At 39.6% G+C, this 24,756-nt stretch overlaps 1 protein-coding gene across 9 annotated transcripts in view; it reads right to left on the bottom strand.

Annotated features, from left to right (window-relative positions):
* The window catches only part of Ehbp1 (EH domain binding protein 1), a 264,215-nt gene that overhangs the window by 200,627 nt on the left and 38,832 nt on the right, over nt 1-24,756 (bottom strand). For all 9 annotated transcript variants that reach the window (XM_041668953.1, XM_041668960.1, XM_041668952.1 and 6 more), the window contains exons 4-5: nt 18,104-18,199; nt 11,394-11,447 (exon numbers count right to left, since the gene is read on the bottom strand). In XM_041668953.1, coding sequence (XP_041524887.1) covers nt 11,394-11,447; nt 18,104-18,199 — 150 coding nt within the window. The remainder of the gene's footprint in view (nt 1-11,393; nt 11,448-18,103; nt 18,200-24,756) is intronic.

Below are 24,756 nucleotides of genomic sequence, written 5' to 3'. Positions count from 1 at the left end.
AAAATTAAATCTGCTAGCCAGGGCATTTCACAAATTAAACCAACACGTGAATTACCTGATATGGGACACACCTCGTGGCTACCATTTCGATGGCATCCTTTTGAAATACAGATAATTATAACACAATTGGCTTCTGATGGGGAGTTCCTTCTCCTCATCAGGAATTGGAGTGTGAGATTTCAAATGGAAAACGTTCTTCTAGTTATTACAGCCTAATAAAGCTAGTAAACACTAACAAGAAGACAGCAGACAAGATAGAAAATGTAAAGTTAGAAGACAGAGTGGGAAATGAAAGGCTCATCACACAGTTCTGTGTTTCAGTAAGGAGCAAGAGGGTCCTGGAGTGATCATGGTCTGACCATGGAAAACAATGACATGGTATATATGTTGCAAAAAGCTAGATGCAAGGTCTTGGAAAATCTCTACTACAAAGAAATGATATTGCATAGATCTACTGAATCTCATTTAAAAATTATATAATGTATTCATATATCAAAGTACCATGTTACCTGATTAATATGTACAGTCTTTAGGTTTTATGTATCATAACAAATAAAGTTGAAAAAGATGGAACACTAAGCAAATAGATGGAGTTACACAGAATCTCAGGGTTCTGGCGCAAAGTATGAAAAAACACTCATGAGCATGTTTTCTTTCAAAGTAACTTTAAAGCTACAAAACCATCTTAAAACAACAACAACCATCATCATCATTATCATCACCATCATCATCTCTCTAAGAAGTGGAGGGATGGGGAGTAAGCTCAGTAAGTAAGTGATTGTCTCTCAAGCTTGAAGCCAGGTGTTTGGCCAGTGGCCCATATCACTTCAGCCTTTGCAGAGTTACCTCAACTAGACAAGCTCTGGTTCCAAATGAAAGACTGTGCCTCAACATATAAGGAGGACTGGAGATGGAATTTTCTGTCCCACTGGGTCCCGCAGCCTTTCATTCTCAAAGAAACACACAAAGGCTTATATTAATTAGAAACTGTTTGGTCTATTAGCTCAGGCTTATTATTAACTAGCTCTTACAACTTAAATTAACTCATAATTCTTATCTATGTTTAGCCATGTGGCTTGGTACCTTTTCTCAGTAAGGCATTCTCCTCTTGTTTCTTCTGCGTCTGTTGGTGACTGCTCTCTGCCTTTCCTCTTTCCAGAATTCTCCTAGTTTGGTTGCCCCATCTATACTTCCTACCTGGCTACTGGCCAATTAGTGTTTTATTAAACCAATACAAGTGACAAATCTTTACAGGGTACAAAGCATTATCCCAGGGCAGTAGACAATGGCAAAAGACAACACTCGATGACGCCAACTCCACTTCCACATGCATGAGCACACATGTGACTACATACCCACACACAGGCAAAACAAAACAAGCAAACAAAAAACCTTAGGGTCGGGAAATGCATGTGTGGGATTTGTCTGAAGTTTAGCCAGAATGAAAGTAGGCAGGCTCACAAAGCTCCATGCAATTCCCAGTTGTTCTTTTCCTAATCTACCTGCACAGTGATCCACCACACCATCACACACAACAAAAAGCTGACGTCATTAAAAGACCAGGAAGCCTGTGTCAACTGTTATTTCTATTCCAAACGCAGGAATTTCACACTGAAATAGTTAAGGACAAAGCTTTGCTACTTCTAATAGAACCATTTTTTTTTTTTCCCAAGGAGAAATGAGAAGAAACAGCACAACCCTAACTCCTCAGCTCAGTCAGTAGTGCTAGATCAAGTCTCAGGACTCAAAATGGCCAATTTTTAACTTCAGAGATCCACTAGAAGTGGGCTCTGCTCACAACAGCAACACCAATTTACTTCTATGCAGACCACCTGCTGACATATGCCGGTGCTTTAAGCTGAAAGTGTTGGAGCAGCCTCTCTATTCACAAAGAAGATGGAGATGCTAGTGTCTGAGATCTACTTTCATAATTTGATAGAGCAATGAAAGTGAGCGGCTGTTGGATAAGCCTGATGACAGCTGAGCTAGGAAGGGGTTTCTTAAGCTTTGTTTTTCCATTTTTCCCTCCCCACCAAAATTTTACATTACCCCAGAAATATAGATAAAACTAGGTACACCAATCAAACATTTCAGGAGAAAAATTATTTTTTTTAAATCACTTTGATATACATTTAATTTTGCCATGTACATAAGAAAGCAAATTTAATTACTAAAGCGATTGATATGCCTGTTTGACTTTAAAATAAAATTAAATTGGCCGAATGTTTTATACTGCAGGATGCAAAGCATCTTCAACATTTTTCAAAGCTGATAAGATATTTTGATTTATAATTGCTAATATAGAGAACACGACTTCACACAAATATGCAGTGCAGAAAGATAAAAATATGTATAGAGTCATTTCAGAAATTGTTGGAAATTCATGGGAGCAGACTTCCAAGTCAAAATTCATTGAACTTTTTAAAAAGATAAAATAAAATAAAATTCAGGCAAAAACTCACACAGCATTGTTTAAAATAAAATATCCCAGCACTAAACAATCCAAAGACATACTAATCTGACATTTCCAAGTAAGAAATGACGTTAGGAAAATATTAAAAATGTTTTCTGTAATTGGGCTATTATGTTTCATCAGAAGCAGTGAACTTTGTAACACAGAAGACTGCAGCTCATAATTTACAGTAGCTAATATTCTGCCTCCATGTGTGCCTGCAGGCCAGAAAAGGGCGCCAGATCTCATTACAGATTGTTGTGAGCCACCATGTGGTTGCTGGGAATTGAACTCAGGACCTTTGGAAGAGCAGGCAATGCTCTTAACCACTGAGCCATCTCTCCAGCCCAATTTACAGTAGTTTTGAAGCTGGGCCAAGGTGTTTGGGCAGCACTGGACGGCACAGCAGGGTAGGATGGCATGCAGGGCATGTGTGCACGCTGTGTACTCAGAACCTAGGTTTCAGTAAAGTCATGATTGCTACTTAAACATTCCACTCAACCCATTTTTAAGAACTTCAGGAGGTAACATCAAGGAAACTAAAATTTAAAAAGGCACTAAGGAGCCACACTGCCCATTTCATTGGTCACAACGTCACTTTCCAACCCCCACTGATCTCCGAGTTGAACATGCAACTTGGTTAATTACCATCTCACTACCAAATTCATTGAGTTGACAGTTTAAAAAAAAAAAAGTAGATGTCTGTTGATCACAAATAGGGGAGGCTCGGGGCTTCTCTCCACTGCTTTTGTTTCTTACCAGTTACCTTCTCCTCTGACCAACTGGCTTTGCTAGCTCTTCCCTCTGCTTAGAATGTCTTTTACCTAACTTCATTTTTTTCTAAAAAGCTGAACTCTGTAGCCACTTATTCCAGGAAGTCTTCCCTGGCTTCTACCTTTTTTGCTGTTCCTTAACACCTCATAGATCTTCCTCCCCCGTTCCCTCCACAGTTCCCTATCCAGAGCCTCATTAGTAAGCTTGAGAGCAGGCTACCCTACGGCCATCAAACACAAGTCTCTCTTGGTTTCATTTCACTATGAAAGAGAAGAGTCACTCCAGCGACAGCACTGAGATGCTGTAGACACGGGACTGTCCCAATTTCACAGGAACACACAAACCTGTAGACATGCGCACGTCTTGGCTGACTACTGTATTTGTGTATTACCCACAACGCATCTCGTGCACAGAAAATGTACGTTGAATGAATGAATTCAACCTACACTGGCTCATCGATATACTTTTCAGTTCTCTCAAAACCCAGTGACTGGAAAGAAGTAAAAACATCCGCTATTTAAAACTAAAACCCATATGTACAAATACATTAGCTCTGAATTTAATCGAGTAATCAGTAACATAAACCAGTATCCAAATACAACCGCAATGTTTTCACATTTTTTAAAAACTCCCATGACAAAGTATTAATTGTAAATTAACAATGGAAACACCAGATTGTACTAGGCATTCTTTATTTCAATAAGAACAGACAGAGATGAATGGCAAATAATCCAAAATGAAGGCAATTCAAACTCATATTTTGAAGTGTATCCGTGTCTTACATTGTGGATGGTCACAACACTGGTATAGAGGTTTTAGCACACTCACTTTAGAAGCCACTTCTTAGTTTGTAAGAAGAGGTTGTAAACAAAGGTAAAAGTCGTGATAAGACAAGAATATTCTGAGATGTTTACAAGAGTCTTCATCAATTTTCTAGGTTAAAGGTGAGGGCTGAAAGTTATGGAACACATAAATAAAAGAAAAATTAAAATTTGAAATTATTAACTTAGAAACCTAGTTCCTTTTTCAAACTCTCTAGAAAAGAAAGGTATAAAAGAACTGTACCTTCATAGCAGGTTAGATGCTTTGCATACATTTTCTCTAATCCCCAATAACCTACAAAGTACACATCAATCCCATCGCTTTATATTTGAATATGCAGACATTTTATAAAAAATAAATTACAAACTGGGTGTGGCAATGCACACCTTTAATCCCAACTCTTAGGAGGTCGAGGCAAGTGGATCTCTGTGAGGTGAAGGCCAGCCTGATCTACAGAGTGAGTAGAAGGACAGCCAGGGCTATGAAGAGGGACCCTGTTTCAAAATAACAACAACAAAATTAAATCATTTTCTAGTGCTGCACAGCTTATACGTGGTAGTCCTGCCTGTAAAGTTTGCTTTGTATAGAAGTAGCTTTCCACTCGCAAGAAAACTCAGACCAGAAATAAAAACTAACCCCAATTTATATATAAAAAGCTTACCTTCAGGAAAGTGAATTTTGATAAGTAATAAAGCCTAAAACTCTCTTTCACATTGTCAAATAGAAGCCAAGTAATTAGTCGAATAATTTTTGGATCTAACATAAATATTAAAAGACTACCTTTACTAATCTAATATATAGATTTCCTCAGAGATTTAGTGCTAAGCATGGTCAATTAAAAATTCCTCTGTGATTCTAGAATCTCTACTTATCTTAGTGTGTATACACAGAGGTGTGTGTGGTGTGCACACACATGCACATATGTGAGGACTGGGTCAACAAGTGACTTCTTCAGTCATTCTCTACTTTTGTACTGAGACAGGGCCTCTCATTGAAATCCAGCACTCACCTATTTGGCCAGGCAGACTGCCCAGAGAGCTCTAGAGATCTGCTTGTCTCTACCTACCTAGCACCAGGCACATGCTGCCCACATAACTTTTTACGTTGGTGCTGGGGATCCAAGTTCAGGTCCTAGACATTCACATTTATACAGCAAGCACATTACCAAATGAACTACCCACCCGCTCCCACCCCCAAACTTTTTCACTTCTTGTCACTTAGGGAGGCAGCTACTGAATTAGGCATTCAGGCCACGGAGAAAAATGATACAGAGTTAAATCCTTTAATTATATAACGTTTAGTAGGTTCTTCAAGCTCTGTGCATCAGTATTTCGTAAGTAGTTACAAGTCTGACTCATAGTTTACTGCAACGAGGAAATGAGAAGTGTGCACAAATCATTCCACACAGCACTTGGTACACTGCAAGTTCCCAACAGACTTGAAAGGGTGATATATTTGAGACTTCTTTGTTTTAATGGGTATTTATATCTAGTAAAGGTTTACTCTAATAGCTAGGAATGGTGGCTTATGTCTGTAATTTCAGCATACAGGAAGATGAGACAGGAGGATTGCCATGAGTCCAACACCAGACTGAGATATAGATTAACAAACTATTTCAAAAACTAAAAGCAACAACAACAAAAGAGAAACCACTCTCACTGTTCTTACTCTGCGGCCTCATAAAGCCTCAAAATGTCTTCCAATTCGAAAAAAAAAAAAAATTTAGTTTCTTTTTCTGATACCACCTTTCAGAATCAGGAAAATGCATTAACTGACTTGCAAACAAAACCCATATTTTACAAGAGAATTTAGCACTTTCCTCCAGTACATCTTTTACATGAAATGTTGTCGCGATTTAAATTGTAAGCTCATGCATTAGACTGTAACACGCCTCTATAACTTATCTACAGGAGTAGCGTTTTCTCCAGTCGAGTCAATTCTAACACTGACCACTAAGGGGAGCTAGAACTCAGGAAAAGATTTATGCAGCATTGACACATTTTCCTACCATCTTACAAAACTTATTTAATCAGCTTTTTACTAAAATACATTTTAATTAGTTAATAAGACTCATTAGCATACTATACATTTGTTTAATATCTGTTTCTTTTGATCACACTAAGTGATCACTTTAGACAAAGGAATGGTTGAGGAAGACATCTTCTACCTGATTGATAGGCCACTTTAGTTCCAGAGGCATGCTCCATGAATACTTCCTGCTTGACAAGTGGATGAACCCTTGCCCATGTGTTAATTTCAATGTTTATATATATATATATTATAATTGGACAATATTAAGTAAACTTACTAACTTTGGTTTAAAAGAAAGTATTTAATCTCCTAGGTGGTTATGCAGACAAAGCATCTGAGCTCGGCTTGGTTAACGCGTGTGTACAGTTAACGCGTGTATACGGTGGAGTCCCTCTAAAAATGATCTGACTGAAGAGAGAGCTGACAATTAAAGGGAAAATACTGATAACAAAAGACTGTTCAATACCTACTGATGGATTTCATTCATGGTTTATATGGAGTTTAGTTTTGCTAGGTTTTTTTCTAAATATAACTAACACCCACAATGTAACATTAGTGAATTTTAATTTATTTTAAATTAAACAAAGACACCAGACACGTATTATAAATCCAAAATACTTCTCAATTTAAAGTTTTTTCAATCTCTTACAGGTGTATGTAGGATCTGACTCTAGATTGGACTGTGAGTGTTAACTCACTTTTTTTTTTTCCAAGACAGGGTTTCTCTGTGTAGCCCTGGCTGTCCCAGAACTGGCTCTGTAGACCAGACTGGCCTCCATCCTCTTCTACCTCCTGAGTACTGGGATTAACCACCACTGCCCAGCTTTAACTCTTTGTAAAATTCTTTCTAAAGCATAAAATCATCTTTCAGACTATTTCACTGTCTACAAAGTACCTAGTTATATAGTTACCTAACAGACCAGCAGCATCTAAGGCCTTAGAGAAGTTCAAAACCTCATTTATGAAAACAGAATTGGAAATGAGTGTATCAGAAACTAACCTACCAATCATACTGGCATAGGCACACTTCAAAAACAGTGGTTTTATCCAGGTGGTGGTGGCGCACGCCTTTGCTCCCACACTGGGGAGGCAGAGGCAGGTGGATCTCTGAGTTCAAGGCCAGCCTGGTCTATAGAGTGAGTTCCAGAGCAGCCAGGGCTACTCAGAGAAACCCCGTTTTGAAAACCAATCAAAAACAAAGGGATGATGGAAAATAAGATGATCCACATAAATGAAGTAGCCACTGCCCAAGAGTTCACCTATGCTGGTATGATGTTCATATATGATCTAACTGCCATTTCCTTCAGTACGGTTAAAGGATGCTACTAATGTAACTCTTCTCTTAACAAGAACTTCAGTAGCACTTTAACGGTTCACTGGCTTAACTGTAACCACTGATTTGCTGACTCCTTCACTAATGCTGCACTGGGAAGCTGCTCTGCCATAGTAAGATGATGGCATAGTGGTTACAGAGGTACATAGAATAAAGGGCTCCTGTGTTAGAGTTACTTAACCAACAACGGTCCCTGCGAGTGGTTCATAAAGTGGACCTGGACTTTCCAGAGCCTGTGACAAGAGTTAACACACTTGGATGGAGTTAAAACATTTGCACAGGTAAAGGAGAAAAAGAAAACAATTCTCAAAATCTGTTTTTGACTCTTATTTAAAATCGTCTTGAAAACTGAATCAGAAAGATCTGCCTAATTCTAACCACTTGCCGGTGAGAGCATACAGCACTTGCCCTGTTTTGTTCCAGGTTTAGTTTTACACAACATTCCTTGGCATTGGGTGGTTCATAATTTATGATGGCTGTCCTCATTTAGAATAGTTAAAGTAGAACATTCTTGGGCTGGAAAGATGGTTCAGCAGATAAGGTGTCTGCTGCTCAAGTACGGCCTGGCCTGTAGTTCTGACCCACAGCACCCAAGCAAATGCTCCATATAATCCCAGCACTGAGAAGCAGAGACAGAGGTTCTGAGCAAACTGGCTAGTGAGACCAGCTCAATCTGCAAACTCGAAGTTCAAGTGAGAGACCCTGCCTCAAAAATATAAGGTAGAGAGTGGTTGAAGACACACAACATCGACCTCTGGCCTCCACACAATGCATGCACGTGTACATGAACCTGAATACACACATGTACCCACACACGGGAACAAAACAACAGTATATCTCGTGTAGTAATGGATTAAAAATGCTTCAGTCACAATGTATCTCCATTTCTTTCTTAAGCACAAGACTTCTAAAGTCTAGTAACTGTGTACCTGATAATGTACACTCAATTGACCTTTTTCTCTTTAATCTTTTAAAAATAGACACATCATAGTGATTAACAGTAGATCAAAACTCATAATTGCTTTTAGTGTGTGTGTGCATGTGTGTCTGCATGCACATGTGTTTAAGAAACTTTTTCTAATTCTTTTTGGGTGTGTGCATGTGCACTTGTGTCTTAGAGACTCTCTTCTAGTTCTGAGTGCGTGTTTATTGTGGAGCATGTGCGGTGAATAAACACAGGCAAGCACAACCTGTGAACACGCGCATGGAGGGCAGAGGAGGTGTCAACCTGATGGAGCGGCAGGGTCTCTCCCTGAATCTGGAGGTTGTGCTTTTCATCTATTCCTTCCGCGTGGCTAGCAGCCAGCAGGCGGCAGGGCTCCTCCTGCCTCTGACCCCTAGAGCTGCAGCCGCAGGCACACACAGCCTCACCCTCCTTGTTCGTGGTGATGGGACCTGAACTCGGGTCCTCACCCTTCTTGTTCGTGGTGATGGGACCTGAACTCAGGTCCTCACCCTTCTTGTTCGTGGTGATGGGACCTGAACTCAGGTCCTCACCCTTCTTGTTCGTGGTGATGGGATCTGAACTCAGGTCCTCACCCTTCTTATTCGTGGTGATGGGATCTGAACTCAGGTCCTCACCCTTCTTGTTCACGGTGATGGGATCTGAACTCAGGTTCTCACTCTTGCACAGTAAGGGCTCTCAACCAGTGGGACATCTTTCCAGTCCCTCACAAAGCAAAATACTGCTATAAGGACAGGTAAAGTCAACAAAATACAATCACAACAAATTTACCTAATAAAATTGTTATTTTCTACCATGGCATTCCCAGTAAGTATTACTGCTGATGTCATCACCTTTAATGAAAGCTGGGGGATTACCCAGCTCCTGTATTTGTTAGCTTCTCTTTCTCTTTCAAGTTATCCAATACCTAGATTTTATTTTTCCTCCAACCCTTGGTATTAGATATCAGAACCCAAGGTTTCCACATGCTGAGCAAGAGCTCTAGCACTGAGCCATCTTTAGACCTTGCTTTTCTGCACCATAATCTTAGTAGGTAGCTCAGGTTGGCCCTTTACTTATGATGAAGCCAAGACTGACTTCAAACTCGGTCCCTCTACCTCCCCTCCCGAGTGCTGGGATGACAGGCATGTACCAACAGGCTTGGCTTCCACTAGACTGCTGCCCTGTTGTAGGCTATAAAAACATTGCCATGTAGGCCAGCGAAATGGCTCAGTGTTAGAGGAGCTCTTTGAACCACATTGCCAGGGTATATACACGATGATGTATTGACACAATAAAAATTAATTCCCATAGGTATTTCAGTTGAAAATCTTTATCTTATAAGATAAATGATAAGAATAATTGAACAAAACCTATATGATTTAATTGAATTTTGTAAATTTAACATATTTGGAGAGAAGGAAAGCCAGCCACCCTAATTTTTTGTTCTTTTCTTCCATGTTCATTCCCTCTCCTGAATGATTTCTAGAATTTTCAGCTATTTTAATAATAGGTAAGTGGGGAAAAATGTGTTTCTGGACGTAAACATATTATATATTAAAAGGTTACAAAAATAGATATCCCAATACAGAAAGATAGTCTAATACATACCTTTATTTTGCATCCGATTTAAAGTTTACCATTTTAAGATTTTGTATGTACCGCTGTCGATCTTTAAAATACCTTTTGCAGTCAAATCTAGTAATGTCATATAGTTTTCCTTTAAAAAAAAAATCTCGAGCCTTTTTGCACATTAGTATATAACCTAATTTTCAGGAATGTGGAACTACTGTTTCTTAATCCTAAGGCTGAATAGTAAGAACACCTTCCTACACAAACATAAAGCTGGTTTTAACACGCCTCTACCGTTAAACAGTTTAGGTTCACGCGTGTAGATGAGCCATGAGCAACGGAAGGTCATCCACTGGGAAGACCTCCATCTGATACGCGCACGAGAGCTTTCGAGTCTAACTTCAAAGTCCAAGTTCGTTTTGTTTTTCCTCCAAGTATAATTTATGTTCAAATCCGTCCCTGCAAAAACACCCCAGCCGCTGACGCACATGAGAAGTTAACGTGCTGGCAGAGCTTCCTATCAGCTGTGAGCTCCCCACTGTGTTTGTACCTGGTACCTGAGTTTGCTCCCACACTTCCCAACACTTTAACTAGAAATGGTCCAAGGCACTGCTGGGAAAAGCTTAAGTTTCCTTTAACACTGGATACAAAGTAAAAGTCAAGCACAGAAGAAAAGAACGTGACACAAAGACTGCCTTAAGCAGGTTCCACGTAAGCCTTAGGGTTTTGAGGACACTGCCGAGGACAAGACACCACCAATAGTTAAGACGGATATTCACAGAGCCGTCCTCAAGCCTCCCAACAACTCACAATCTCTCAAGCTGAGGAGTTCATTTGGAAACTTGCCCTTGATCAGAGGACTTATAACTGGGACAATTAGGACTTCAAATCAAGTCATCTGTGTGTCCGTGTGTGCGCATGTGCACATGCATGTTCATTTAGAGGACATCTGGTCCCTGGAGCTAGAGTTATAGGCATTTGTTACAGCACCTGATGTGTGAACCCCACTCCAGTCTTCTGAGAGAACATCAAGTACTTTTCATCAATGAGCCATCTCTCCAACCCTTAGAAGTCTAGACTTTTAATCATTATTATTGTCATTGCCTATTCTCTCTAGTTCTTGGGTAGAAGGCATTTATTTAACACCACTGTATACCTGCTAGCCTCTTGGGATTCCATACTATGAAGGCATTTACTATATAAGAAATACCATGCTAGCTGATGAAGAGATAAAGAAAGCAAGTGAATGACTTTGCCCTCAGGCCCACACAGAATACATGGTGTATACACAGTTTGTCATTAAAGACTTTTTACAGTTTATCATCAATATTTTATAAGCAATTGCTATTGATAAAAACTTTTAAAATCTACAAATTCCCTATTAAGTTTTCAGAAAGCGACATTTCTCCCATCACAAAATGCTCATGCAGTGGGGTAAAAAAGCATGGATTCTGTCACTAACTTACATTCTCAATGACAAATGTCCACTCTTTGTCTTCAAATTCTTCTGCATGAGGATCCTACAACAAAAGCAAAATTTCGAGAAGTGAAAAACACTCTCACTAGGCCAGTTGATACAATCAAGAAAACACAAGTAAACTTGTTTGTTGCTTTACTAACATTTGAAAAGGAAGGAGCAAAATAACATCTTTAAAGAAAACTGAGTAATTTCTCTAAAATAATCATATTTTATATTAAGAAATTCTTTTCCTTTTGTGGATACATCTATCCCAGTGCTGCATCTATGACAAGACAAAGACACATGATCACAGACAGACAACTCTGTGAGTCAACAAGTATTTCAGTGACTAAATGCTCACACAAAGTTCTTCTACAACTTTTAGTATTTGAAACTAAAAGCGCCACTTGAGACTCTGTGTTCTGACACAGAGATTATGTGAACCCCTGGAATTTCTAAGTATTCCAAGGGATTTCATAATCAGACAGAACAGCCAGTCAACAAGAGCTGTTGACAATCCTCTTCCCACTTCTCCTGTTATGACCTGAGGAATCTAGGGGTGAGGGATCCTGCCACCACAGGCAGCGCTGTTTTGTACGTGAGGCACACTTCTGCAAGCATTTAGCTGACAAATACTAAAAACTACCCTAGCAATTGCAGAAGTCACCTATGGACTCATGCATACTTGCTCTGTATTTAAAGACATAGTCCATACTCTCCTAGGAATAAGTGTATTATAAATGAAATCAAAGTCCTCACTGGAAATGAGAAAACAACACATTCCATCTTGCAGAAACAAACAAGGAAAGCGTCACGATAGAGAAAATAGCCAGACGCAGCAGAACTGTGTGCAGTTTTCACACATAGGAGAGGTAAAGGCAACAGAGTGCACAGAGAACAAGGCGGAACGTGAATCCTCTGCTTCCTGGCCGCCAGGGATGCACGTGAGCAAGGCTCCTGCCCCAGGCCCTCCCGGCCACAACATACAATGTCTCCTTCAAGTTGCTTCTGTTAGAGTATTTTCTCACAGCAAAAGGAAAGGTAACTAAGACACGGGGTAAGAAAAATAGCAATACTGTCACTTTTAAGCTGTAAATTCTTCATACAGGAACTGGCATTCCTTCAAATCCATTTCAAAGTGATCAAAATTTTATAAGAAAAAATAATTCAATAACTTTAAAAAGTTCATAATATGTTTATATTCAATATATTCAAGTTCAAGTCTGGTGTGAGGGGTAGATATTCACGTTCCATGTAGAGATATACACAGTCCAATGGTATTTCAGTGGAGCGGACTTGTCTTAAGACACAGCCATATGGAGACCGACGCTGGTATCTCTGTACAGGGTCTCAGGCTCCACCTGCTCCACACTGGGAAGAATCTTGTTCATAATTATAATCTTCTGTTGCTATGGTCACAGTTGAGTTTCCATCCTGGCATTCTCAAGGTAAAGGGGCCACAACAGTATTTCAGTTCATTTACCTTTCACCCACAGACTAATCTTCAGACCAAACTCTAACCATGTTAGCATGACTCAAATTTCCTTTAGTCCCTTACAACACATGTGATCTGTAGCACAAATAATAAAGACCCAGAGACAGATATTGGGGTTCAACCTGAAGATCAGAAAAGCAAAGCAACCAAGCCACTAGAAAGCTCTTCCCTCTATGAAATCTTCAGACTGAAAGAGAGCAGGTTCCTGTCTCATCCCGCCTTATATTCCTCTCTAGTGCTGGAAGTAAAGGTGCGTACCACCATCACCCAGCCTCTATGGCTAACTAGTGTGGCTGCTGGGATTAAAGGTGTTTGTCACCACTGCTGGGCCTGTATGGCTAACTAGTGTGGCTGTTTTGCATTCTGATCTCCAGGTAAGCTTTATTTATTAAAAATATAAATGAAATATCACTACAGTGATAATCCCAGACTTCAACCAGGCCTAGGGGCACATGTCTGTAGGCCCAGCCCCAGTGACTGTAAAGACTGGAAGGGCTTTTTATATTGAATTGGGACACAAACAGTACTACTCGGAGACTAAGTAACAACATGACAACGCCGAGGAGAGCCGTCCTGCCAACGTCCTGCCTGTCGGTTTTCATCTTTTTTGTTTTTAGAAATACAGCACATCTGGTATCAGCGACGCAGCATTGACACTCACTGTGCTCAGTTAATGTGGAACTCATGAGATAGGTACTCGGTACAAATGTGAGCGCTACATTTGGTGGAGTTCCAGACCACCTGACTTAACCACTGAGCCTCCAGCCTCAAGACACATGCACGGCACACAGCAGCCTTTGAGAAGATTGGATAAATTAATTCATGAATAAATGATACATCAATAAACATAGTTAACAGTGCCTTCATATAGTGACATACTTCACTGTTTAAAGCAAATAAAACATTTTGAGACACAGATGAAGTCGTATACCTAAAACAATTTTTAAAGAATTATTTCATTAGGGCAAAGAAATAATTTGATAGAAAACTTCAGTAAGTGATGTGAAAGCAACAACAATATTCATTTCTCAGGCACTTTAAAGTGTGTCTACAGAATTATTTTATTATGGACCAGACAAAACATCTGTAATTAATCAAGCCTTCTTTATTTACCGCTAACTGTTGTCAACTTTCTTACCTCTTCCCTTCTGAAACTCTAATACATTTTAAATTTTTTTACTAGCCATATCTATTTTCAATTTAGTTGAAATTTCAAAACCAGGCATTCTAAAGAAATCAACTTCTGGTTCAATTACAGAGGTGAAACACGCTGATAACTTTCTTAAAATATATTTCTCAAGTACTTGTCAGGGAGATGCCTCGGCAGTTGAAAGCACTAGTTGCTCTTCCAAGGGACCCAGGTTCGAATCCCAACAGCCATGAGGCAGCTCAGAATCATTTGTAGCTTAAGGTCCAGAGGATCCAACACCCTCTTCTGTCCTCAGCACCAGCCACACACACGGTGCAGACATACATGCAGGCAAACACCACATCTATAAGGGTTTTTTTTTTTTTAATTTAGGGGTTCTGGAGAGGTTTCTCCACAATTAGGAAGGAGCACTGGGTGTTGCTCTTCCAGAGGACCTAGGTAACATCCTTGGCGCTCACCTGGTACCTCAGACCATGGAACTCCAGCCAGGGAGTCATGCCATCCACAGGCAGCACACACATGGGGTACACAAGACGTGCAATGTAGACACCCATACCCACAAAAATAAATTTTTACAAAATTTCTCTGTGAATTACTTGTGTGAATATCTTAGAACATTTACAATTTCAAAATTACGTCAACTGTGAAACTTGAAAGGAGGGGAAAGTATGAGAAAATTTTTTGCTTGAATATTTAAGAGCTGTTCAAAAACAAGATCCGAAACTTACCATGAAAGAATGAAGTTGTTGCATTTTTTTTTTATTTTTTTCTATCAGAATTCTGGGTGATGTGGAAGATAAATGACCTACTGAAAATACTCATTTAAATACTGGAAAAGGTTACAAGGTTGCCCCAACAATATAACCGAGTAGAAAATGCTGCAGACTAGGAAGGAGGCATGTTCCCTACTTCTTAATGCTTAAAGGCATGAATGCTGACGGAGAAGCAAATCCCACACAGCATGGAAAACCACTCTTAACTCCTGATCTTCCCAGCAATTTTAACTGCTACTTTCAACTCAGACTCTTTCTGAAAATGGCTATAAACTATGCTTCAACTCCATTCCAATCCCCTGTTCTCTACCATTAAAAATAAATGTGAAACACTGCATAACTTTGTCTGCTCATTTGTGCTAACCAATACGAGCAGACCAAATAAGAAATTTACTTGATGAGAATGCTTAATAGTCTTTCTCAAGCGTATCAGAGAGCTTGTACCTGTAGTAAATACTCATAACCTATTACTACAGAGTAGGCAATTCAGTATAGACCAATGGTTCTCAACTTCCTAATGCTGTGACCCTTTAATACAGTTCTTCATGGGGTGGTGACTCCCAACCATAAAATTATTTTGTTGCTACTTCATAACTGTAATTATGCTACAGATATGAATCATAACTTAACTATCTGATATGCATAATATCTGATATGTGACCCCCCCCCAAGGGGGTCATGACCCACAGGTGAGAACTGTTCTGGACTAGAGGAAAGAATTGGGTTAACTCAAGGTATTTGGGAACGTTAACCTCCCTACTGGTCTTAGCTCCCTTATCAGTAAAATGGAAATATTGATAGAACCTTGGAGCTACGTCGAGAACAAACTGATGTGGGCAGAGACTCAAGAAGTATTGTTCTTAACTACCATGCTTAGGGTATCATTCCAGCAGGAGAGTTATGGAAAAGAAGGGTTTCGTAGCAGCCTCTGAGGACAGCCACTAGAAAGGCAACAGACTGGCCTAGGGGAAAAGATGAACAGAAAAGCAGCTACCACTTCCTCTCTTATTTTTTTCCTAAGCAAAGAGATGATGGTGATGATGGTGTTACCACCAACAACAATATATGTGTGTGATATATATGGCAAGCACAATGAAGTGTGTGTGTGTGCGTGTATGTATGTATATGTGTGTGTGTGTGTGTGCGTGTATGTATGTATGTGTGTGTGTGTGTGTGTGTATCAGCGAGTGGGAGGCAGAGTTAATCTACCTAGATTTCTTTGACTTCCACACAAGCTAGGGCTACACACACACACACACACACACACACACACACACACAGTCTTTTCTCCTTCAAGCTGTTTCTCTTAGGTGTCTGTCACAGCTATAAGAGCGGTCTAAAACAAGAATTCATATCCTTGGTCACTTGGTCACAACATCAAAAGCACTCTCTTACACTGGCTTCACATTCTGAGCTCTACTTAGTTGTCCGAGAGCATCTAATGGATATCTCCTCCTTCTAATACTCTGTAAAAACAATTTTAAAATGATTCATTCAGAGAAGTAATGCTGTGAGTGTGTGTGTGTGTGTGTGCATGTGTGTGTTCCTAAATATTGAACCTAGGGAGTCAAACATCCTAAACAAGCACTCTATTACCGAGATGCATCACCACATCCCTTTTCAGTTTCCTAGCCACCCATTCCATCGTCACATACCCATCGTCACACACCCTCTTTTACTCCCCCACCTCCCTGTGTCCCCACAAATTTTGGGGACTGGTCCCACTTAGCCCAAGGGTAGACTCAATACATAGCAGAACATGTCTTTGAAGAGACAGCACAGGCAGTATAGGCATGCTGCACCATGCCAAGCCTCTCTGCTCTCTATTTTCAGACAGGGTCTTAATTTACCCTGGCCTTGAACTCACTCTGTGGCTTAAGCCTTGACGCTGTGATCTTCTCTGTCAAGCCCCCTGTGCCATCAGCTTTGGCAAGCACTTGTTTTCTGATTCTACCACTTCCCAAAAGGCTAATAATAGGCCATACTTTGCTCCCACTATTTCTTGAGAGCAGAAAAGTTGGTTAGTAAATTGGTCCTTAATTATCATTGAATATTTTATGATATTTAAAGAAATAAGGCAAATATCAAGAAAAAACACATAAAAGACAGGCAAACAGTATATGTCTGTATTTTTATCTGTACTTTAAAAGAGTATATTGCTTTCAAGTTATAATTTTCATAAATATCAATGTTTAAAATATTTTAACTAGTGGGTTTGGTGGCACATGTCTTTACTCTCAGGAGAGGCTAAGTTCAGCAGATTTCTGTGGATTTGAGGCCAGCAAGAATAGGTTCCAGGCCAGACAGAGCTACCTAGTAAGACCCTGTCTCAGTATATATGGACCTACATACATACATATATACATATTTGCATAATTATATACATACATATATTACATATTTGTTTAGTATATGTGTATGGATATGTATATTTACTGTTACAATTGATTTTGACCAAAAAGTCAAGAAGCAATTGACTTTTAAATACATCATGTTGTAGAATATTAGTTTAAGATATGTTACATTGATTTATGCTGTGGAATATTTATTTAATGATGCAAAGATTTGTTGCATTATTTTATGTTGCATTTGCTTAACTCTGTAAAGCTGTGTTGCTCTGCCTACCCCAAATACCTGGTTGGTCTAATAAAGAGCTAGGCAGAAGAAGGACAGGTGGAACTGCCAGGCAGAGAAAATAAACAGAAGGGAGAAAAGGAGAAGGAGAGAGAGACGCCAGGTGCCAGAAACCCACACAGCCAGCCATGGAGTAAGAAGGGAAGAGAGATAAATAAAATAAAGGTAAAAAGTCCAGAGGCAAAAGACAGACAGGATAATTTATAAAAAGGTAGTTACAAGCCAAGCTAAGGTTGGGCATTCATAAATAAGAATAAGTCTCCATGTATTTATTTGGGAGCTGGTGGCAGGCACTCAAAGAGTTAAAAAACAACAACAACCACCACAATACCATGATGCATTAATACCAATATTTACTGAATACTGATTTTAAAGTAAATTGTTATCAAACAAAGCCAACAAAATGAGGAGCAGAATAGACTTCACGAACTTCAGCTTTGCACAGGAAAAGCACTTGAAAGAGTCCTGTGAGTAGACTACAAGGAAAAGCAGGCCCAGGGGCCTTATGGATCTAAAAGTCTGCGGTGCCTTTACAGTGTACAAACTTCCTCGTTGGAAATGACACCATCAGGTAAGCAGATGCATTCAATAATCGTGTGATAATCGTATACAGAAGCACATAAAGATGCAACTATCAACAATCTACATACACACAAAGAACTTACCTTAAAAAGAGTCACAGTGATCTCAATGTTTTCAGGAACAGGCCAAACAACCACACCACGGTATGGATTTTTTATTCCCGGTTGCCAGCTGTGAGCCTACCAGAATAAAAATGAAAGCTTCAATTATGAAGTGTAGAAAATGCGAGGTTAACAATCTACAAAAGTATATTAATATTATTTAGCTATCCACTAACGACAATAGTCTCCCTCAGACAAAAATCACTAGTCAAAATAAAAGCAAACATCAAAACAAAACAAAACATTTTATGCATTAGCTTGGGTCAGAATAGCTCAAACAAACAAAAGCTAGAGATCTATAAGCAGACCCTCGTATACCCCAACACACAAACATGCAGGTACGCTACAAGAAATGACAGAAAAATAGGACAGCTCATTTTCTTAAAGGCTGCTATCTCTGATTATGGAAAACTTTAACAAGGAGCAATGTTTAAGATTATTTTTGTGATTGAGAAGTTTGAAGCAATTTTATTCCTTAAAAGGAAAATCTCAAGTCTGAAGAAACGGTTGAGTGATTAAGAGCGCAGGCTGTTCTTCCAGAGGACCTGGGTTCAAGTCCCAAAACCCACATGGTGGCTCACAACCATCTGTAACTCCAGTTCCAGGGAATCCAACATCCTCTTCTGATCTTCATGGGCACCAGGACTTAAGCAGTGCATGATATACACGCAGACAGAACAACCATATGCATAAAAGTTGAAGAAAAAAAGAAATTTCAGGAAAATCTAGCAGGGAGCAGCCATGCATGAGTGGTCCCAGCAACTCAGGAGGCCGAGAGCTCCAGAAAAAGGAGGAGGGGAGGGTATTTAAGTTCATTTCCCCTAAACTGCAATGCTTCTTATTTAGGACACGTGAAAGCAAACTCTAGCTTTTCCAGTCATTGTTTCTAATTCTTGTGATATGGGAGGTGTCTTACTTATAAACCTTGATTACCCAAATTCCCTTGGAAACTTCACCACCCCGACTTTAAAGTTCATCACCAGATCTCCCTTGTGCATTATTAACCAAAGTTGAGCTGAAGAGAGATGTCGTGCCAGGCAGGGCTAGTGAGTTTTCATCTTTACATGCTACAAAACTCTGGATGTGTCGGAAGAAGATAACAAAAGCTATGTGTCAGTCCACAAACTAAGATCCGAGTGTGCCAAACTCATTGCACGTGTGGAAGGAACCTTCCTAAAGATGGAAACTACTCATTCCCCACTCTGGGTCACTGGGCCACAGAGCTGGGAAAGATTTTCCTGCTTTGGTGGAGGGGGGATTATGGTAGTAACAGACGCACAAATTATTCAGATTACCTAAGCAGTATGTTATGTGGAGCACAAATGTCAGAAATAAAGCAGAGAACAAGGATACAGGGGTCAGAAGAACATAGCTTTTCCCAGGGCAGTCAGAGGTGGCTTCGTGGAAGCAGTGACATGAGGGAAGGATGAAGAAATGAGATCTACAAGTACAGGAAAAAGCCTTCTGAGGGTGGGACAATGCTGGCACGGAAGCACATCAAGTTTATAACAAGGTAAAGTGTCCGGAGCAGAGTGGCCAGGGAGAGCTGCTGGTGCTGCCAGCAACAATCGAGGCCCAGCCTGGGAAGGCCCTAGCAGGCCTCTCAGATTCTCACTGGAAGTTGAGCATGAGAGGAATGCTGATCTAAGCTATGTTTAAGTTGACTCTTTTAGCCAATGAGTCCACAGCAAGCTTCGTAATAGAGGAAACAGCTAAGAACAGTAGGAGGCCACTGCAATAACAGGAGAGCTGAGGGGGGACTTGAGCAGGGGTGGTAAAAAGGTGGCGGAGTAGCCACATTCTGGTACACTGTTTCATTTTACAGATCATGACCAAGATCTGCTGTTTATGTAGGAGAGAACTAAAGTAACTAGAGCTGAGTGAGGTAAAGCTGTTTTGTTCTTGAGGAACTAGAAGAAAGAAACTGCTGCTAATGTATATGAGGCAAGGCCAAGCTCAGCTCAGTTTTATACACATCAAATCTCAGTCACCTATTAGATACACTAGTTCAGGTCTTCAAACAGGAGCTCAATCAAGTATTGTTACAATTTGGGAATTATTAGCATACAGATATTACTTAAATCTTTAGAATGGATATGATCCTAGGAGAGTGAGAACAGATAAAGAGTAAGAAATCTGGGTTGGGATGTAGTTCAGTGATGGACCGCTTTCCTGGCATGCATCTGGCATGCAAAGCTGGGGGCTTGGGAGGGTAGCCTGCACTGAGACCTTGGGTGCAACATGAACAAGACAAGGAAATGAAACAAAAGAGGCAAAGGTGTGTCAGGAGAGTAAAGAAAACCCAGGAGCATGAGGTGCCCGAGCCACCCTGTAAAGAGAAGGGCCCACAGCTGGTGGCAGGTGACAGCGTAAAGCCAGGAAAAAACCACGGGATTCAACAAAGGAGAGCTGCTAACATCAAAACAAGCAGCTTCAAAGCTGCAGTCCAGGGGGAAAGTCAGATTGGAATGAGCTCAGAGAGAAAGGGAAGAGAGAAACTGAAGGTACTTCACATGAGAACACAATTACTTTGAGGGAAAGAAACAAGTTACCCACAGCTGAGAAAATAACATCTGAAGACAATCTGTAAAGACAAAAAAAATGCACTTATGCTAACGGGAAATAACCAGTTAAGAGGGAAACTGGGATGATGCAGAAACCAAGGGAGACAAGCTAAGAGGACTGGCCTCAGACACAAGGAGACAGCTGGGTGTTTTGTTGCTCTTTGTTTTCCAGCAGCAAAGGCCACTTTCTCATAATAACAGTACATGAGTACAGACACAAAGACAGACGTGCGAGGGGGCGGAGTCTCACGGCACAGGACCTGCATTTATACTCCAGAACCCATTTAAAACTGGCAGGTGTGCTTGTGTGCAGCTGTAACCCAGAGCTGGGGGAGGCTCACAAGGCAAAGAATGAAAAGTCTAATACAGGTACCTAATGATAATTTTGGTGATTAGACAGACAGATAGATAAAATTATGCAGAGCCATCAAAACTGTAAGTTATGAGATACAGATAGGCTGGGCAGTGGTGGTGCACGCCTTTTATCCCAGCTCTTGGAAGGCACAAGCAGGTGGATCTCTGTGAGTTCAAGGCCAGTCTGAGGTCAGCTAGGGCTGTTACACAGAGAAACCCTGTCTTCAAAAACCAGAGAGGGAGGGAGGGAGGGAGGGAGGGAATGAGGGAGGGAATGAGGGAGGGAGGGAAACAGAAAGAGAGACAAAGAGAAACAACACATCATTGGTAAATATCTAAGAACCCTGGTCAGTTTTCATGCAGGATTAGCAGATTATATAAAAGAATTTCCCTAGAAAGTGATTGCATAGAGACACGTGTAGAAGTAGTCACTGCCTTAGCACAGTTAGCAAGCTTTACCCTACAAATGATAACTACAATTATCATCATTTGCCAGCATCCTAATACAGCTAAGCAACTAGGACACATTATTCAGATCTCTGTATACAGTTTTTCTTTCTTACTTTTTGGATCATATATATTAATACCATTTGATATCTGCCAAAGGCAGGCCTGGGAAAAATGTAACACTACTTAATTGAGGATACTCTGATGGTAGTACTGAATATGAACTTGCCACAGCTTAGAATGGGAGTAGTCTCAATTAAGGAAGTATCTTGATTAGGCTGGCCTGAAAGCATGTCCAATTTTATACTTCATTAACTTATATTTTACAAATTTAAAAAGTGCATCTACCTGTTTCATATGTCACCTATTAAGCCATTTAAAACCTCCCTCAGGTACAGCTCCCCAGTGTATCCTCCTGACAGGAAGGGGACACATATGAAAAACTCCATCATGAAGCAAGGCTACGGAAGGTGATGGTGACAGGTTTCCCTTTGGTATTCTTACACCTCTGTGCAAAGTTCAAATCCTAGTTAGAAAGCGGGAGTTTCAACAGCAAAACATAAAATGCCATGTTTTGGTTTATCACAACTGCCTGGATGCTATGGTCACATATACTGAAAACTTATTTATGTATGCCTTTACAAATCAATTACAGCTTGACAAAGTCTGTGATATAAATGTCATTACTTGAGAAAGGAGGAAAGCTTCATATTGTGTTAATTGCCCATACTAATTATTTTAATCAAAATGAATCTGCAATGAGCTCTTTAAATAGTTAGCTATAAAATATACATGTACCAACAGAAAATGAGCAATTAACTGGGAATTAAACTTTAAATTAAAAAGGCAAATGTGCCCAATTATTTACTGTCTAATTTAACTGTCAGTATAATATCTGAGTGTCAGTTTTAAACTTCCTTATTTAGCTATTATGTATAATTTATAAAACATTTCCATAAATGTACAGGACATATATACATATAATATATATACATATATATATGTGTGTGTGTGTGTGTGTGTGTGTTATAAGCTTAACTCTGTCAGTTCTCATAAACTGTTATATACCTCTAATATTCCAAGAAAAAGACAGGAATTCTAAAGTACAGTAACATCTGAAAGCCAGGATTCCACTGATGCTCAATTCTTTACATAGATGATGCAGTGTGTGCATATGACCTGTGCACTTGTTCCCATGTATTTTAAATCAAGACATTTACAAATGCCCACTGCAATGTGGGGCAGTGTAATAACTACTTGCTATCCCATATTGTTTAGGAAATAATGAGGGGAAGTTTTGCATATGTTCAAGACTGACAATTTTTGGAGACAGGTTTCACAAAGCCCAGACAGACCTTGAACATCTGATTCTCCAGTCTCCACCTCCCAGGTACTGAGATTACAGATGGCCCCACCACACCCGGCTCACTCACAATTTTCCCCAAATATTTTCAGTCCATAGTAGGTTGAATCCACATATATGAAACTCCTAAATACAGAGCTGACTGTCTATAAAGGAGGTCTTGAAGAACATTAAAACTAAGAAATAAATAGAATAAAAAGTAATTTCTTATAAAATATACTGGTTTCTGAGAAAATTAATCTGTATTTCATTACCTAGATTCAAACAATAACTGATATCATGAGAAAGAATCTTTCCTTCATAAAAACTACTTAATTTCAAATAAGCCATTAAATAACAAAGTATATTCGGATCAAAATGAGTATTTTCTGAACTAAGTTATACCTAATTTATTATATTTCATAATATCACTCTTACTTTTGGCAAGTTCTTAAGTTAAAAGGTACCTGTCCTATCACCCAGAGCTGCATCCCCACAGCCAAGAGAAACAGAAAATACTTGAGCAATAATGATTCTAGCTGTTAACGCTGACAAGGGTGAAAAAACACATAATCGGGGGCTGAGTAATTAATCAACTTGCAGTATATTCACATAGTGGTATACTATCTAGCAATAAAACCGTAAACTACAAAAAATCAAATAAAGCAAGAACATGAACACGTCTCAAAAACATGATGCTGAGCAAAGGAAACCACACATAAAATAGTATATTATATAAAAACTGTATATAGTGCAATTACAAATATACAGTGCTATAAAAATACTATCTTAGCATTTTTATATGAAATTCAAAAATAGGTAAAATTAGTCTTTACTGTCAGAAAATCAAAATAATGCTAGTCTCTGAGGGTTGGGAACTGCCTGGAAAAAAAACAAAAAAAAATTATGTTGATAGCAATCTACATTTTGATAGGAGTATTATTTATACAAGTATGTATATATAAATTGTATTTATAATATGTATATTAGAAATTATAAACATGTATGCTTACAAATTATATATCACTGTGGTGATTTGAATAAGAATGACTCATATATTTGAATGCTTAATCATCAGGGAATAGCAAAACTTGAAAAGGATTAGGAGGTATGGCCTTGTTGGAAGAAGTGTGTCACTGGGGTTGGGCTTTGAGGTTTCAAAATCCCAAAGCCTGGCCCAGTGTCTCTCTTGCTGCTGCCTATGAAGCCGATAGAGAACTCTTAGCTGCTTCTCCAGCACCATATCTACCTATGGCACCATGCTCCCCACCATGATAATGGACTAAACCTCTGAAACTGTGAGCAAGCCCCAATTAAATGCTTTCTTTTATAATAGTTGCCATGGTTGTGGTATCTCTTCACAGCAACACAACAGCGACCAAGACACTCACTGAACTGAATAACTAATATTTGGTTAATTATAGATGCCTAAGTTTTAGCTTAGTAAAAATAAAACTAGAGGCAGATGTGGTGGCACACACCTGTAATCCCAGCACTCAGGAGGCACAAAAGGGAAGATCACAAGTTCTAAGCCAGCGAAGACACAAAGTGAGACCATGTAGCAAAAAGGAACAAAACCCACCTTGGAAGATGCCTTTAATAATTTTTTAAATTTCAATTACCAACAACTAACAAACTTTTCTTAATACAGATCTATCTATACGGAAAAACCAACTTCCAGTAACTATGTTTACAGTCGTATGCTCACAAAAAAATGTATTTCTCTACGGAACAGGAAGTTTAAAAGTAGTTACAGAACTGGACATTTTAGAATTCTGTCTAGTCTCTATCCGTATGAAGAGAAAAACGTCAACCCTTGCTCTCCTGAGACCCAGCAATGGACTCAGACAACGACACTCCGCAATGCTGAGTCCTCCCCTCAACATCCGAACAAACTAAGCCTGGCACAGATTTGCACGTGGCAACTG

Source organism: Microtus oregoni, unplaced genomic scaffold (genome assembly GCF_018167655.1).
Source record: "Microtus oregoni isolate MIOR12 unplaced genomic scaffold, Mior012 000019F_ref0000042, whole genome shotgun sequence".
NCBI classification, from domain to species: domain Eukaryota; kingdom Metazoa; phylum Chordata; class Mammalia; order Rodentia; family Cricetidae; genus Microtus; species Microtus oregoni.
Note: the sequence above shows the minus strand (reverse complement) of the source record. Positions and strands in the feature narration are given on the sequence as shown.